The sequence below is a fragment of the Cryptosporidium andersoni genome (genome assembly GCF_001865355.1).
Source record: "Cryptosporidium andersoni isolate 30847 chromosome Unknown contig_17, whole genome shotgun sequence".
NCBI lineage: Eukaryota > Apicomplexa > Conoidasida > Eucoccidiorida > Cryptosporidiidae > Cryptosporidium > Cryptosporidium andersoni.
This window is the reverse complement of record NW_027122834.1, coordinates 141,291-159,218: the sequence shown is the minus strand read 5'-3', so window position 1 is coordinate 159,218 and position 17,928 is coordinate 141,291. Positions and strand designations below refer to the sequence as shown.

Here is a 17,928-nt window from a genome sequence, read left to right as displayed (position 1 = left end):
ATATTTACTAACTGGCAAATTGTTTATGATTAATAAATTAAAGAAATAATCCTTATATATTGTTACTATTACTTAGTTATTTTTAATTTTTAATTAAATTAACCTTTTTATACCCAACTTATAAGAACTATATCAATTCAATAATTCCAAATATTTGTCCATTTAATAGTTTCAAAATTATTAAAAAATATTAATCTCTTGAAATTACAAAGAGTATCAATTAAAAGTTAAATTAATTTTGAATATTAAAAAATTATGTATTTAACTTGTATAATCTGAAATTTAATTTGATTATCAAAACATATATTTTATTTTATACAGGTATAAAATAAGTTATAGCTACTAATATAATAAAAATATTTAGAACTTAAGTAATAATTAAGTAATCTAGGTTAATATATATTCTATATCTCATCTTGATAATTACTTTTTTAACTTTATTATTAGTAAAGCCTATGAATTGACAAAATAGTATTTAATATAATACCCATATATTAATAGATTATATACAATAATATATTAAAGGATTTGATATTTTCTTGAAACCTTTAATATTAAGAAAAATATTATTGATTCTCTATAGAATAAGCTTTAGTATTTTATGTATATTTATATCACAAAACCAATTTTATTTTATGAAAATTACTTAAGGAATTTATAAATGTACTTATATAATGATATAATGAGCTGTTAAACTAAAATAACAGATACAATTAAGTTATTATAATTTTATAACTTGTATTCACATTTCTTGAATTTAGTAAATAGACCTCTAAATTCATGTAATGAACCACTCTTCTTTTAAATTACTAATTTAAAAATAACATTATATATTATATTGATTATTACATCATAATATACATAGATATTTTTACTGTTGAACTTTGTTGTTAGCCAACTATCCAGTATTTGAAGATTTTTTAAACATTCTGGGAAGTATATATCAATTTATTTTGAAATATATTAATATTGCACATATTTTAAAAATAACTAAAACAGATTATCAGATTCTATTATTGCTTGTTTTTTTAAGTTAGATCTTTATATTATTTAATTAAATAAATAGGAAAGATTCTATCTTTTGAGTGTATAAATAAGATCTTAAATAAAGTACCTAGATATTTGAAATACAAATATTAATATTCATATATACTATATTTAATATTAGTACATTAAATAAAAGTTATATAATGATCTAAATTGAAATATATTAAATTTAATTTTTATTAGAAACTATTTAAAAGATACTAAACTGTACATTTTAGATTTGTTAGATCTAAATATCAGAAAGGATACAAACCAAATAATATAAATGCATAAATTTGAATATCTGATTTAAATATAGTGTGAGCTAATCTGAATTTTTTATTAGAACAAGATATTTACCCTAGATTGGAGGAGTTATTTATATCCTTAAAAACTTTTTTTTAGGGTCTTTTGTTTATAGCGCTATACATTTAGAATATTTATCCCGTGTCGCGGGTTGACATTATTGACAAGACAGTTAAAGAGAAGATCAAGTTTAGTTTATTTTAGCCTGAGACAAATTGGTCATTATTACAGATTGTCTTCAGCTGAAGGGAATTGGCATTATCTGTGGAGTACTATAGGATTTAGGATCAATCATGAAGAAAAAAGTCGATTCCAGACTTAAAACATTATTAGAAAATAACGTAGCACGGCGACAAAGAAGTCTGTTTGTGATTGTTGGTGATAATGGAAGGTACCAGGTCTCAAATTTTTATTATTTACTTAGTAATATGCTGCCTAGTAAACCTTCTGTATTATGGTGTTATAAGAAGGATTTAGGATTTAGCAGTAATCGTAAATCACGAATGAAACAGTTAAAAAAACAAGCTAAAAAGGGCAAACTAGATCCAAATGTGGATGATCCTTTTGAATTATTTATTTCAAATTCAGACATTAGATATTGTTATTACAAGGAAAGCTCTCAAATTCTCGGTAGGACTTTTGGTATTTGCATATTACAAGACTTTGAAGCTTTAACACCAAATATTCTTTGTCAAACTATAGAAACTGTAGCTGGAGGTGGAATAATATGTATTTTATTACATACAATGTCATCACTTAAAAGTTTATACAATACTGTTATGGATTTTCATGAAAGATTTATTGAAAATGAGAATCTTTATTCAGGCAAAATAATTTCCAGATTTATTCCTAGATTGATATATTCATTTTCAACTTGTCCAAATTGCATTGTAATAGATGATGAAATGAATATTTTGCCAATATCCAAACATATTATGAATATTAAACCAGAAAATACAATGATAGAAGATATTTATTTGGTAAATAATAGGTATTCACCAGATGAAAATAAAAATAGGTGTCAATCATTTAGAAATGTTTATCTTTCTGGAAAGAGCAAGTCTAATGAATATATTTCACTTGAGGAATCCTTAGTAGGTACAAATGTTGGAAAACTTATTGAAAATTGTGCAACCTATGATCAAGCACAAGCTGTTGTACATTTAATGGATACCATATTTAACAAAGATTTAAATGCAACAATATCATTAACTTCAGGAAGAGGTAGAGGTAAATCAGCAGCATTGGGTTTAGCTCTATCTGGAGCTATTTCTTATGGTTATAGTAACATATTTATTACTTCACCTTATCCAGAAAATGTATCTACAGTTTTTGAATTTGTAGAAGTTGGACTTATAAGTCTTGGATATACAGAACACAAACATTTTGAATTAATCAGATCCAAAATATTGACTGATACTCGTGTTGGAGGTGGTAAATCTCATGTGAATAGTCACCTTATTCGTATAAATATTTTCAAAGAGCATAGACAGACAATTCAATATATAAGCCCAGAAGACTATAAGTTAGTGTCGCAGGCTGAGTTAGTTGTTATGGATGAAGCTGCAGCCATACCATTACCCATTGTAAGAAACTTTTTAGGATCACATATCTTTATAATGTCTTCAACTACAAATGGTTATGAAGGTACTGGCCGTGCATTGTCAGTGAAATTAATTTCAGAACTAAAGAAATCCTGCTCCTCTCTAAAGAATGGTATAGTAGATAGTAATAGAATATCATCAAGTACTTCATTTAAAGAAATTAATTTAAATGAACCGATTCGTTATGGTAAAGGTGATCCTGTTGAAAAGTGGCTTTATGATTTATTGTGTCTCGATGCTACAAGTCCCCCACCTTTGAACCCATCAACTAATGAAGATTCAAGAAGCGAAATTTCTACTATACTTGCATCTCCATCACTATGTCAACTTTATAGGGTTAACAGAGATGCTTTATTTTCTCATCATCCAGCAAGTGAGAAATTTTTACATAATATGATGTCACTTTTTGTATCTTCACATTATAAGAATACCCCAAATGACTTGATGCTTATTTCTGAAGCCCCAAATCACGACTTATTTGTTTTATTACCTCCATTTAATCCTGATACAAAGATTTTACCACCAATTTTGGTTGCTATTCAGATTGCAGTAGAAGGTGCACTTTCTTCTGATTATATCAAGAATAATTTATCTAGAGGACTGAGACCATCTGGTGACCTTATCCCTTGGACTTTATCCAACTATTTTGTTAGGGAAAACTTTGGTCAGCTAACTGGTATTCGAGTTGTTCGCATAGCAACACATCCTTCAATACAGCGCATGGGATATGGTAAACATGCTTTACAGGAACTTATTCTTAAAATAGAAAGTATAAGTACTGAGAATTTGAAGTTTGATGAGTTAATGCATGATAAAAAAGATGAAGAATTAACTAGATCCACTGAAAATAACGTCGATTCTATCTCTTTTAGAGATAATTTACAGAAGGACATTATAGAAGTAAATAGAACTATCCCTCCCTTATTAGAATCTCTCGAAAATATCAACTATATATTAAAAGCATCCGAGAATATTGATTATATTGGTACATCTTTTGGAGTTACTCTTGATCTGTTTAAATTTTGGTCGAAACTCGAATTTATCCCAGTATATATCAGACAACATGTGAGTGATATAACTGGAGAGCACTCGCTCATTATGCTTAGGTCATTTGGTAAAAATTGGGTTAACCCTTTTGCGCAAGACTTTGTTTGCAGAATCATCCAGTATTTATCTTCTCCTCTATTCAATAATTTTAGTACGAGTTTAGCTCTATCATTAGTCAAGTCACTCGACAATTCATCAAATAAAGTGAAACCTTTAAAACCAAGCATAACTAAAGATAATCTTCACCATTCTTTCACTCAACATGACTGTATTCGTCTTTCACGTTATGCGAAACAAATGGCAGATTTTGCCTCAATAGCAGACCTCGTTCCAATTATTAGTCAATTATATTTTGAAAATCGTCTGACAGGGGTTTCTATATCTTACCTACAGGCTGCTATATTACTTGGATTAGGTTCACAACGCAAGAAAATTGATGAAATAGCAGAAGAGTTCAATATTCCATCTTCTCAACTTTTAGCATTGTTCAACAAGGCTATACACAAAATCAATACATATATTCAGTCCAACATTGAAATTAGTATTGACAGTAATAAAAATAGTACTACAATTGATGACTATTCCTTAAAAGCTTCCATTATAGAAACAGCTGAAGAAGATCCTATACATAATAAAATCCCTGAGGGTACCTCCCCTGAGAAGACCATAAATAAAGATCTCACTGGAAAAAGTCTCATTTTAGATAATATGGAAGAATTTGAAGAGTTTATTATTCCAGATAATATTGAAGAAGCAGTATCAAAAGTGAAAAAACCTATTGAATCTGCAAAGTTTAGTGTTAAAAGAAGTTTAAATTTACCAAACTGCAAAAAAAATTTTGGTAAAAAAAAAAAAGTATGATAATTCTCTTTACATTCACTGGGTTATTTGTTCCTCCTTAAACTTTAATTTAACCAATTTTATAATCTTAAGAGCACAGCTACAATACTTTCTTATAAACTGTTGCTTTGTGTACTGTTCTTTATTTTCTTTCACTATAGTGCTAAGGTTAAACTTTTTTTCCAATTCTTCATGACCATTAGTACTTGACAACAACTTTTGACACAAAAATTGTTCTACATTAGGCATTTTATTATGCCTAATCCTCACTTCCTTTACATCATGAACAAAGTGTAAGTAAAGCTTTGTATTTAATGGAGCTATTAATAACTGGGTCAATTCTGCAAATTTCCTAGCAGCAAAATCATAAATACTTCCTGAATTGAGATACTGAGCCTCATTTTGATTTGAATCAATGTTTATAGCATATGTTTGCTCCAAAATTAAGTCACACATTGCACTGGAGCACAATTTAGCTTTTTCTGTACAATATTCATCAATTGCTGTTTCAAATTCTATACCAAATATAGGTGATTTAAATAACATACTCATTGCAATATCATCTCTTGCTTCTCTCTTTAATACATGAATTGCAGCAATCATTACTCTCTTTAGTGCAACTGCTGAGCTACAGCTAACAAGATTAATTAATGGAATTATTTGTTTGTATATATTAAGCTGTAAAATATCAACAACTAATGGCTGCCATTGTGTCATATCAATTACATTTGAAACACTTCTCAACATTTGACAAAGTGTCTGCTTACTGAAACATTGATATGGTTTCATGGCTGACAGTTCATCTTTAAACCATCTAAAAATTGCAGTAAATGACATTTCATTTAATATTAATAAGTTATATAGTGACTTATAGGCTGTATACTGTATGTTATCATTCTGATCTCTTTCCTTACCATCAAAGTCCCCAGAGTAAACTTCATTCCATGTAATATCTAAATATAGATTACTTGATGCTTCAATAATCTTTTCAACACCATCGATAACTACAAAAATTTCATCATCTATATTTTTTATATTTACCTCTTTAAGCCCAATCCAATTGTCTGACCTAACATCAGAATACCAATACTGTTTATTTACATTGGCCAAGGAAGCTTTTATTTTACTTAGAGGGATTAGTTGCTCATTTGGTATGTTTTTTTTGTGGAAGCTAATTTCTCCACTCTTTTTTTGGTATAAAAATTCTATATCAAAAGTCTCCTTTTTACTGTTAGATCGAGGATCACTTATAATGAAAGTTCTGCCAAGTATATTTGAAGACTTTTTATGTCTTACCCAACATTCACGTCCCCCCAAATCTGAATCTAATTCCTTTAAAAAGGAAATCTTATATGAATTATGAAACAGTTTGGATGCCATGTCAGAACCATCCTTTAAATTATCCCATAGTTTACCACCATACTCCTCCAAAAATTTGTCACCATCATACTCAAAAATATTAAAATTTCCGGTGACTATCTCATTTACAATTTCAATAAAGCATCTTACAGTAAATTGAATATTTTCCTTCCATAAAAAACTAAAATTCACCACATTATCATTAGTAAAGTGAGTACTCTCATTGACTTGCATTGAATTTAAGTACTTTTTAAACATAGATTCCAACAAATCTAGTTGTCTCAGAAAAATTTTTACAAACTTCAAATTTACTTCCCTCTGAAAAAGATCGTAAGAAAAGTAATTAAAAACAGCTTGTCTTGTCAAAGGATCTGTATCTTTACAAAATTCACCCAAAATAGCCTGAAGTTTAATATTCCCATCATTTATATTTCTATACATTGCTTCTCTTCTTAATTTCATATTCTTTAAACTTCTCTCTTCTTTACTTAAGCTAAAAAATTCCAATATATAAAGTGGTAATGAATTCCATTTATCGTTATTATATCCAATTTTTCTCTTCTCAATTCTTTCTATAAGTTCATCTGCAGTTGAGACTTCCTTTATCTCTTCTGTTGCATACTCCAATCCTTTTGTTCCTACAGTGATAGTCTGATCACACCCAAGTCCAAGATCATTTAGAATAAATTCTTTCTGTTTCCACGACCAATTAGCAGGATCATCTAAAGATCGTTTAACCAATATATATATATCATTGGGATGCTTATTCACATACTCTCTTACAATTTGCTGAGTTAGTGCTGCTCCTTCTCTTGTATTCTCCTTTAGTCCGGGTAAATCTACTAGGATCATATTTACAGATTTTTCAGATTTTATTTTAATATTAATTTCATTTGAATCTACCACTCCATTTTTTTCCAATGTCTTCTTCGCAATAATTTCTGGGAGAGTATCAAACTCAATTATTTCATCATCAATAATGCAATCGATTGTTTCTACATTAAGTGCTAATTTATCTATATCACTACTCGATGTAGAATCTGTATGACATGAAATTGGTGAATTTAGTGCACTTCTTGGAGACTTTGCATAAATATGGAATACAATTGGGCAACATGTCCCAATATCACTTGAAGAATAGCCCAGTGGATAGCCAATTAAAGAGTCCAGTAATGTTGTTTTCCCCATGCTCTGTTGTCCAATAACAACAATTCGTGGGATTTGATCTGATAAGTTCGCCAATTTTAGAAATTCAAAACACTGAATATAAAGTAGAGAAGCTGAGGCCTCCTGGTTACTTTGCATTTGATCTAGCAGGCCTTTGACTCTTAGTACATCTTCATGTGTTATATCTAATTGTGGAAGATCGATTAGTTCCTGCATTTTCTTTAAATATTCCTTTAGAAAGGAAAAGAAAGAAGCCTGAAAGACCACTATATTGCATGCATGGGGTATGCAATGTTTAAACAGTAGCGCCAATTTAGTACCCACAAACTACTCTTTGCTTAGTAGTACCCCCACCCTCTTGTCAGTTCTGTTTCTAAAGTACTACTGATTATCTTATGGAGGCAATATACAACAAATTCCTAAACTCTTGTATTACAGGATTTTGTCTACATCCCGAAGGAAAATGTAAGCTTTAATTTTCCCTTGAATTAGAATTTCGTTTACTTAGCAAAATATTTACTTTCTAAATTAATATTCTAGATTTAGCAACGACTCATGGGGACACAAGAATAAATATCTATGATACAACTGATGGGAAACCTGGCACCTTGATAAAAACTTTAAGTAAGCATAGGGGGCGGATATCTGGAATAGATTGGACTGAAGGTACAACTAAAAGTGAAGGTATATCCTTTTTACTTTCTAGTGGTGAAGATCGCCTAGTGATTGTTTGGTATATTGAAGAGATTAATCCATCAGAATTAGGTGAAATTATTCCTCTTTTAAATGTCTTGCCATCAAATTGCATTCCTACTTTATGTAGTTTTAGGCCTCTCTATAATAGTAACTGCTTTTCGGTTGCTACTGCAAGTGGCGATATCTTCTTCTTTTACAAAAATAAAGTAGACTTCTGTAATTCTGATATGTCTAGAAAGGCAATAATAATGAGATCTCATACATATGTCCAACAAAAAGTAGCTCTTACTGACTTACCAATTCTTTGTTCATCATGGAATCTTAATGGAACAATGATTGGATGTGGAACTATGGATGGGAAGGCTATAATCCTAAAGGTAGATAATTCCATAAATAATGATAACCATCTCCTATCTCATGACCAAATTGAAGTTGTGCTTTCTATTGAAGAACAAAGTTCAATATTATCATGTGACTTCAGTCCCGATAATGAATTGGTTGCATTTACAGGAAGAGATTGTATTATCCACATTCTAAATTTGAAAAAACAAAGTTCACTTAAAAATATAGAGCTTAAATGGTTTGGATTACCATTTCATAGTATAAAATTTGTTAGAAATGACTTAATTGTAGCAGTAGGTCACGACTGTATACCAATTTTAATTGAGAAAAGTACTAAATCAAAATGGATATTTACTACATCTGCAAGTAAAGAAAATATACCATTATACCTTCAACCTGAGTGGCAGGGTATTAATGACCCAACAGAACTTTTTATATTAAATACTATACACAAGAAACCAATAACAGATATACAGATCATAGACTCAAAGGAAATTGCCTGTACGAGTCTAGATGGAATTTACTCTCAGTGGAAAATAAATTAAGATAACTAGTAATTAAGATCAAGATTAGTGTTATCTATCAGATGGTAGTAAGAATATCACTAACTTTATAAATAGGTATTAAAAAAAGCTGTTTAATATATCAAATATATGAGTAAATATTTGTCAAATAGACTTAGTATAACAGAAAGTAAATAAATCTATGTACATGTTGAAATGTACTTTTAGTTTATTCATCCACTTTTCTATCCAAAATAATCACAGCTGGTATCTTCACTGGAGTAAAAAATGGAGTTCTACTTTTTGAAGTACTTTTCCTATACTGCGAGTTATTTTCAGTGTTAGTAGATGAAAATAGAACTGATTTATCAGTCTGAGTTTTGCAGAATGATTTATAATTACAATTATATTCATTGAAACTACTTTTAGATGGATTTATGCAGCTTACTTTATGATCCACAATATAGTTTCCATAACGATCATCGATACTTAAATGGCTAAGTTGCCTAATCTTTCTTAAAAAACAAACAGCATGTTGGGGAATCATTTGTTCTTCTGATATATCTAATTTAGAAAAAGCCTTGCATGGAAAATTAAAATTATATGAGTGAAATTTTGTTATTTTTTGTTCATAAGAATTTGAAGTTTTACTATTTGAATGAACACTTGTCAAATCCATAGGTGCTTGAACTGTCCTTTGGGAATTCCAATCTAAAGATATTTTTAATGAATCTAGCCAGTAATCTCTTTTATAATAAGCTTGATTTCCTTCAATATAAACCGTATTTACTCCTGATAATCCGCACATACAATCATAATCCTTCCAGCAAACTGGACAAACGAAAGTTAAGGGTGGAATTTTTTCATTTATAGGGTAATATAACGATTTCTCAAATTCTATCTGTTTATTTATATAGGAATTATTTAGTAGTTCATTTGAAACACTTTTCGAATTCATTATTCTAATTGGAACTTCACCAACAGATCTTCTACGAGTTTTTGTTTCAGAATTAAATTCCATATTTTTAGCTGATAGTTCATACAATTGAGGGCATAAGACCAAGGGTAATGGATATGGACACATCTTAATTGCTGCAAATTCTCCAGTCTTAAGTTCAACAACACTTCTCCCATCAGCAGCTACCTGGACACCATTTCTAGAATTATTTGGGACATGGATAAGTAATTCAGTAGATTCTGGTAATATAACTGGCCTAAACGAAAGTGTATGTGGACATATTGGAGTAAAGAGTATACCTGGAACTTTCGGATGTACAATACTTCCTCCTGCAGACATAGAATAAGCTGTAGAGCCAGAAGGAGTAGCCAATATAAGACCATCTGCAAAAACTCTTGTAAAATAGCACCCAGAACAATATACATCTAATGATACTAAACAGTGTCTATTCCCTCTTTCAAATACACACTCATTTAAACAAGATGTGTGGTTAATATTCCCATCTTCAAGCAAAGCGTACAAACTAAGCCTTGATCTTAAAGTGACTGCAAATGTCCTTTTTTTCATAATACGATCAATTATATCATGTGCTCTAGTATAATGAAACAATGCCATATATCCAAGTGATCCCATTGCTATACTAACTACTGGTGGTACAGAAGTTTGGAATAAGTGAGAAAGCCATAATAAGGTCCCATCTCCTCCCAGGCAAATTGCTAAATCAATAATTTCACCCAAATCCTCTTTAATTCCTGTTATTGAGATAAATTTAAAATTGGAGTCATATTTATTCAAATCATCTAAAGCATCCTCTTCACAATATAATATTGCATTGTAGACTGTGAAGAGAAATTCCCCTAATTCAATAGCTAAAGATGTTGCATTTGGAGACTTCGGTCTTTTGATTATTAAAATATTCTGGGGACTTTTAGAAAATCTACATACACTATCACCAAATATTAAGTCATGACGGTTAGTCATAGATGATTGATCTGTATATTCCTTAACTATTGAATACATTCACAAAATTGAGCTTATGTTTTTAGCGGTTACAGAATTTCAGACATCTACTATCCAAAGTAGCTTCGAATTAAAAAGTGGTATCAATATGGGGACATATTTCTAATTTGAGCACATCTATAAATGCTTCTGATAGACCTAAAATATTATAAGATTGTATATTTTTCTTCCGTATTTTTATAAGTGTAACTATATCTAAAAACACAAATTTGAGTAATTCTACTTGTTTCTATATAAACACTAATTATATTAAAATAATGATTTCCTTACAAGTTTTTATTAAAAGTAATATATTAAATTTACTAGAACACAAATTTAAGAATTAAATTTGAAATTGTATGATGATTAGTCAAGTCTTGAGTAGTTGTAATCTATTGAAATACTTTATGAATTTTAAATTTGATATTTATAAATTATACTCATAATTAAATACACTGAACCAGTTATAGATTTAAAAAAATGGTAAATAGTAAAGTTATATTTCACTAATAAAAGTAACCAACTTCATAAATGGAAAAAAAATAATAAATTTGTAGATCTAACTTATTCTATGTTTTATAATATATTGAGAAATATTAATTAAATCAATTTCATTTAACATATTATGTTTATATAAGATATAAACATATATTAAATACTAAATCATAAGTCAGTCTTCAATTTTGTACTTTTGAAGCAGCAATATTACTTCCATATTAAAATTAATTTCCTATACCCAAGTTTACTTTATAATACATAATAAAATACTATCAAAAAAACATGATCTAAATTAGCTCACTTATTTTTAACTATTGATAGATTATATAGTCAAAAGTAAATTATTACAAGGTAAGGACAAGGATGTTACAATACCTACTAGAAAGTAAGATGCTGATTTATAAAATATATATTATCGTATTTTGATATATTTAAATAGCCATAAGATTAATATTATTTATATTTCAATAGTATGGTTATTCAATTTAAATTCTGATTAGGACTCCATCTCAGAAGATAAACAAAAGTTAGTAAAGTCAGATAAATTCCTTGAAATTATATACATCCAACACTTTTTAGCTTATTTGTACATAACTATATATTATCTGTGTATTTCAAGTGTAGTAAATTAATTAATCAATTTATTTCATAATTATTAGATCCCTGTGTTTGTCTCATTTAGATATCTGTATAAAGTACTTAAAGCTTTGTATTTAAAAACCAAACCATAAAATCAAAATTAATTCGATATTTCATACAATTAATATTGATCACTCTTTATTAAGAAGTCAAATCAAGTTATTAAACTTTTGTTAAAAAGTTCCTATATTAGTCTTTTTTTTCTATTTCGTCCCGCACTTTTAATGACATCCATAGCTATGGTACTTTCCCAAGAGAGCTCTTTGCTACTTAATTCTGAAAATGCTCTTTTTTTATTTGATATAGCTACTAACTTGTCAAAAACTCCAAATGAACGTTTCTTTTTCATTATATCCTCTTCAAAGTTAGTAATATTTTTTGTTTTTTGTGTTAAGTTTGTAACTTCAAACTCCTTGCTCAGGAATCCCTCAATTTCTTGAGTTCTTTCATCTATAATTGTTTTTTTTAATTCAAAGGATTTTTTATTGTTCAAGGATATCCCATGTTCATTATCAGTAGAGTTGGACACAGTGTTCGAGGCCGTAGTAGCTCTCTTGTACTGCTTGTTATTGATAAATATACTTTGCTTGCAAATATCAGCTAGGGTATTTGTGCAAATTAAAGTTTGTTCTATATAGGGTGATTGTATATTTGATTCATTCAGAAGTTGAGAAGAGCCAGAACAATCATCATTTATGTAATTAGTATTTTCAGTCTCTGGTTTGTTTAGATCATATCTAATTACTTTTGTTGAAGACTCATTGGAAAGCTCTGAAATATTACCACTTACTTTTTGAAAACAAGTACTAGCTGAATCTATTTTTCGGGAGTTTGTTTCACTCTTTAACTTGTAATTGTCTGAACAAATAGCTTTTATCTTGCCTTTTTTAAATGTAAGTAAATTATCATCTTGTCGATGACTTGAAATTTTGTCAAAATTATCTTTCACAATAAAGAAACTACCATTTTGGCGCAAACTAGTTGTAAGGAAATCTTTATTGCTTTCCAGAACTCTCTCTGTTGTTGTGATTAGTCTAAATTGTATTGGTGGTAATATTTGAATACTGAAAAGAGGTAAATTTGTTTTTCTGTCTATAATAACATTATATTCATAATTAAAATACTTATCTGTTCTTTCCACTTTTTTTTTAGATAAAATTTCATTATCTAAATAAAATTTTTTGCGTTTCTCTGATAATATTCCTTGTGTTGAAGTCATTTCCACCAATTTATCTTCGGTTGATAAGATAAGCTGCCGATCATTATCAGTCATTTGATACTTTATATATTCATCATTATCTCTTTGGATTTCATTAATATCACAAGTCCCAAGTAATTTCATAAATTGCATATTGTTTTTATTTACTTTAGTAATTGCAGGCTGTATATTACTTTTCAAATCTCCAAATAAACTTTCATTTCTGAAGTATTTAATTGGCTTGAATAAAATACTATCTTCAAAAGATAAAAGTGAACATCTATTTGAGCTAGTAGCTAAGGAAATATCCCAAAGTAAAAATTTATTTACTTGTTCAACAGTATTTCTAGTGCCAATATCAATATATATATTATTTCCATAAAATCTAGTACTTGAGAGTATATTATCAAAATTTTGGTCTAAATTTAAACTTGTGGCATCTTTACTTCTTTTCTCATATGAATATTTATACTTAGAATATAAAGCATAGTTTGTACTTCCATTAGATACAATATGGGTCTTTAAATCCTTATTCAAATTATCTTTTTGTTCTAATGAAGTTTCGTATCCAAAATCTATACTATTTTCATCAAATATCTTAAATATTAAATTTTCTGAATTCCAGTAGAGAGTACCTGAAATCCTAATAGTATTAATTATTTCTCTACTTAGGATATCTTCAATTAGTTTTATGATATAGTAACATTCTGATTTAATAAGAGGGGGCAGACTTAGTTGTTGGGAATCATGATTTTGATAGATCTCAAGATTATTGTATTTACCAGTCAAGTTATTGCAATCAATTAGTGAGTCTTTGTAGCTGTACTCTGATGAAAAAGACAAAGTATTTTGATCAAATTTTCTGTAAAAATAACTGTGATATATTATATTCAAAATATATAAAAGCTTTTTCATAATTAAGCTATAACTTTGTATATTTGGATTTCTTCTTGAGTTAAACTCAGATATAATCTTAAAAAAGTTGAGAGGTTCTTCAATTTCATCTTCAATCCAAATATTTCTTGATTTACTTGATTGGGAATAATTATTTAAATTTTCTTTTGAGTTTTCTATTAGATAATTGTGAGTTAAAAAGTCTACTTTCTCTGACTTCATATTATCTTTAAACCTGGAAGTTTTTAAATCAAAGTCCAAATTTACTTCGTATAATTTCGAGCTATTATGAATGCTCAGTCCATTTAAAATGTCTTGTTTGTCTTCTATCAGTTCTAGTTCCATATTATATACAATTTATAATTGGAAATGTGTATCTAGAGACACCGGTAACATATATTCATGCATAAATAGTACATGCATGCAGTACTTCTAATTTATTTAAATTTTAAGTATCTGAAAGGTAAATTTCTAGTTTTACCAAGTAACATTAATTAAAGTATTTTTATTTCAAAATAATGTTTACTATTAAAGATTAGTATCAAATCTTCCTTTAATAATAGTGAATTTATTTTCAGAAGGGACCTTAATCATTTACTTATCAAATTATTAATAAGTTTAGTAATTTTGTAGAGTATTAAGGTTATAGAATTATGAAATTTAGTCATTTTTTTGGTAAGTTACAGTACATATTTTGTCAGTGTCCTTTTTACTGAATCTTAGGCGCTAAAATATGCATTATATTTAAGTGTCAAAGCACTGAAAATACAAATTATATAAGTACAAATAAAAATAAATGCATAATTTATATGATATAAGGTATCATGAAATTCAGTCTGGAAAGGTATTAAGTTCTCAGCAGCCTGGACACCTGAAACTAAAATATAGAAGACTAAATAAGCGTGAAGAAAATAATGATTCTACTAAATTTGATACTCATATAAGACAAAATACTGAAAAAGATTCTGAAGAAAATAGTGATTCTGATGACGAATTATTACATGAAAATATATCTAGTGAAGATGAGGTTTCATCTGCAGATGATGATGAGAAAGCTCTAATACTTGAATTGGAGAGAATCCGTAGATCCAACCAAGCTAATGTGAGTAAAGACGAAACAGTTAATCTATTAGGTAGTGAGCTGCAAAAAAATCCTCTTCTTGAAGATGAATTTGAGTCAGAAAGTGAAGTAAAGGATTTTACACTAAAAAAAAGATGGACAGATGATGTAGTATTTAGTAATCAGTCAAAGCGCGAAAAAAAAGTTAAAAAAAGGTTCATTAATGATACTGTTAGAAGTGATTTCCACAAGCAGTTTTTAAAAAAGTATATAGTATAGTTTACTAACTTTTAATTTATATCCTAAGTTTGCTTGTTTTTGTGAAAATTTCTAAACATAGAATGCATATCATTAATTTTAGCCTTATTAGATCTCTGCTTCAAAGTAATTACAGGTCTATTTGATTTTGTTGGTCTTGCATTCAATGCTCCACTGATTATTTGGTCATTTTGAGCTTTTATAGAAATTTCCAAATCTCCACCAGATAATTTGGCAAGGCTTGATTTCGTTGTAATTACTTTGGGATATCTAGTACTCATATTGTCTATCTGAGTAGTTCTCCCAGAAGTTAATACATTATCTTCTTCATCATCTGATAAAAGATCATCACTGGCTTTTATTTTATTTAATAAGTCAATCTGGGCACTTAATTCGCTAAAGTGTAAGTTTTCATTGTCTAGAGGGAAAGAATTCATAGGAAGAACTCTATAGCTATACCCTTGGTCAATAATGAATTGTTGTCTTTTATCAGCATATTGCATTTCCTCCGTATCTTTTGATAAAAGTGAATAAAAGAATGCATTATAGGATGTCTCATTTACAGAATCTTCTGTATTTTCTATTGAAGCAGATAAAGATTTTTTCTGCCAATTAGAATATGGCTTAGGACGAAGTATACGGCCTAATCTTTGAGCTTCTTGCCTTCTAGAAGCAAAGTTAAAAGAGATCTGTATAACAACATTAGCCAAAGGAATATCTATTGCATTATCTCCTACTTTAGAGAGGAAAATGGTGTTAAAATTGGGATTCTGCTTAAATTGTTGAAGAATCTTAATTCTTTCTAAAATATCTACACTTCCACATACAAAAGGTCTCTTTAAAGCTACTGCAACACTAATTAAGGCAAATAAAGAGTCACTGAAAACTAAGATTTTATCACCTCTCTGCTCATGCCACCTAATAAGAAACTCACACACCTTGAGCTTATTTGGGTTACATACCCATAATTTCCTTCTCTTTGCATGTGAGCAATTCAGATATTCTTTAAAAAATTCGGATGTCATTGGACACCAAACTTCACTACATAATGCTCTAGCTAAGTATCCACGATCTTGTAATTCCATCCAATTTGCTTCATATAATTTAGGCCCAATTAGCCACTGAAGATCTTGAATCAAATCATCTTCTCTAACAAGAGTAGCAGTGAGGCCTAATTTGCAGTGAGCTTTAACAATGCTGTTAATCCTTCTAAAAGCAGGAGCTGGGGCAAATTGAACTTCATCAAATATTAGCAAACCCCACTCTCTTTCCTGTATTTGATTAATGATATGAGCAGAGGATGTACTTCTTTTCCCAGTAAAGGCCATCATTGTATAAGTTGTGATTAATATCTCAGCTTCAGAAGCTGATCCTAGTGAATCTTTAGTTCCACTAGTTAGGCAGTGTAAACGTCGACTATCAACATTTGTATAATCCTCAAATTGTTGCCTCCATTGAGTCACTGCCACAGCACTAGTTGTTAAAATTAAGATAGATTTCCTCATTGTACAAGCTGCAGTAATTCCTGTTAACGTCTTACCAGCTCCACAAGGTAAAACTATAATTCCAGATCTTGCTCTGCCATTACTGAACATCATACGTAGTGCATATTCTTGGTAATACCTTATCTGAGTAGTATGTTTGAGAGTAATATCTAAGGAAGGATTTCTATTATCAGACCGAAAGTCGTATTCTGAGAGTAATGGTCTATGCAGATCTACAAAAGAAATCATGGTAACTAAATCTACCTTGTCTCCAGAAATCTCGAATGAGTAGATATTAGCTGATGTAGATCCATTATTAGATACTTGGCATTCTTCAGTTATTTTAAATGCCAAATCTTTTGGGTTTAATAAGGGAGCTTCAGATACATTAAATTCATCATTTGAAGTTCCTTCCAAGCTCTTCTCACCTGAGTTTAACTGAAAAGATGTTCCTGAATAAACCCTTGATAATTTTATCCTTTCATCAGATAATAAGTAAGATAATTCTTCTCTGTTTGATGCCTCTACAAAATATCTCCCATCCCTAAGGACTATTTTAAGTTTTCCGAAAGATTTACAGTGATTAATTATAGCCTTCACTAAAACATCTGGAACCTCATTCTTACTAAATTTATTTAAGGTTTCTATTATAGAATTCACTGATATTCCTAATGAAACAGCTGCATATAAAGAGAAAATTGTCATTTGATATTCATGAATTAACTCAGGTCTACTTAGAGGCTCTGCTACAGTTGAAAGGAATTCACAAGCTGCTGAACTACTAACATGGAATGTTTCCACAATTATCAAACCATCTGGAAAAACCCAAAGTGGACGAGATACATGATCAAGTTTCAAATTCAATGATGCTGAGTAGTCCCTAAAGGGTTTTAGTGAAACTTGTTGCGAGTCACAAGCTAGTGGAAGTAAACTTATACTTTGGTTTTTACTGCCATAGCTTATAACAAATTTCGAGAGTTTCGTTTCTGAGTACTCTTGAGGAATCATTAGTGGACTATAAGGTCTAAAATAGCCGAGAAGCCTTAAAAG

At 29.3% G+C, this 17,928-nt stretch overlaps 7 protein-coding genes across 7 annotated transcripts; 3 read left to right on the top strand and 4 right to left on the bottom strand.

Moving 5' to 3' along the window:
• Nucleotides 1-1,625: 1,625 nt before the first annotated feature.
• Nucleotides 1,626-4,844, top strand: cand_022750 (ATPase family protein; the record flags this gene model as incomplete). Its single annotated transcript, XM_067212505.1, has 1 exon — nucleotides 1,626-4,844. One exon carries the CDS (start codon nucleotides 1,626-1,628, stop codon nucleotides 4,842-4,844), a length of 3,219 nt encoding a protein of 1,072 aa, XP_067068778.1.
• Nucleotides 4,845-4,859: 15 nt separating this feature from the next.
• cand_022740 (uncharacterized protein) lies at nucleotides 4,860-7,565 on the bottom strand (the record flags this gene model as incomplete). Its single annotated transcript, XM_067212504.1, has 1 exon — nucleotides 4,860-7,565. One exon carries the CDS (start codon nucleotides 7,563-7,565, stop codon nucleotides 4,860-4,862), a length of 2,706 nt encoding a protein of 901 aa, XP_067068777.1.
• A 179-nt stretch (nucleotides 7,566-7,744) lies between these two features.
• cand_022730 (uncharacterized protein) lies at nucleotides 7,745-8,932 on the top strand (the record flags this gene model as incomplete). Its single annotated transcript, XM_067212503.1, has 2 exons — nucleotides 7,745-7,814; nucleotides 7,890-8,932. 2 exons carry the CDS (start codon nucleotides 7,745-7,747, stop codon nucleotides 8,930-8,932), a joined length of 1,113 nt encoding a protein of 370 aa, XP_067068776.1.
• A 187-nt stretch (nucleotides 8,933-9,119) lies between these two features.
• On the bottom strand, nucleotides 9,120-10,868 carry cand_022720 (NAD kinase family protein; the record flags this gene model as incomplete). The annotated part of the gene is made up of 1 exon (XM_067212502.1): nucleotides 9,120-10,868. One exon carries the CDS (start codon nucleotides 10,866-10,868, stop codon nucleotides 9,120-9,122), a length of 1,749 nt encoding a protein of 582 aa, XP_067068775.1.
• Nucleotides 10,869-12,168: 1,300 nt separating this feature from the next.
• Nucleotides 12,169-14,421, bottom strand: cand_022710 (uncharacterized protein; the record flags this gene model as incomplete). The annotated part of the gene is made up of 1 exon (XM_067212501.1): nucleotides 12,169-14,421. One exon carries the CDS (start codon nucleotides 14,419-14,421, stop codon nucleotides 12,169-12,171), a length of 2,253 nt encoding a protein of 750 aa, XP_067068774.1.
• Nucleotides 14,422-14,872: 451 nt separating this feature from the next.
• cand_022700 (uncharacterized protein) lies at nucleotides 14,873-15,415 on the top strand (the record flags this gene model as incomplete). Its single annotated transcript, XM_067212500.1, has 1 exon — nucleotides 14,873-15,415. The coding sequence occupies one exon, from the start codon at nucleotides 14,873-14,875 to the stop codon at nucleotides 15,413-15,415; it is 543 nt and encodes a 180-aa protein (XP_067068773.1).
• A 23-nt stretch (nucleotides 15,416-15,438) lies between these two features.
• Nucleotides 15,439-17,886, bottom strand: cand_022690 (DNA repair helicase RAD25 family protein; the record flags this gene model as incomplete). Its single annotated transcript, XM_067212499.1, has 1 exon — nucleotides 15,439-17,886. The coding sequence occupies one exon, from the start codon at nucleotides 17,884-17,886 to the stop codon at nucleotides 15,439-15,441; it is 2,448 nt and encodes an 815-aa protein (XP_067068772.1).
• Nucleotides 17,887-17,928: the final 42 nt, after the last annotated feature.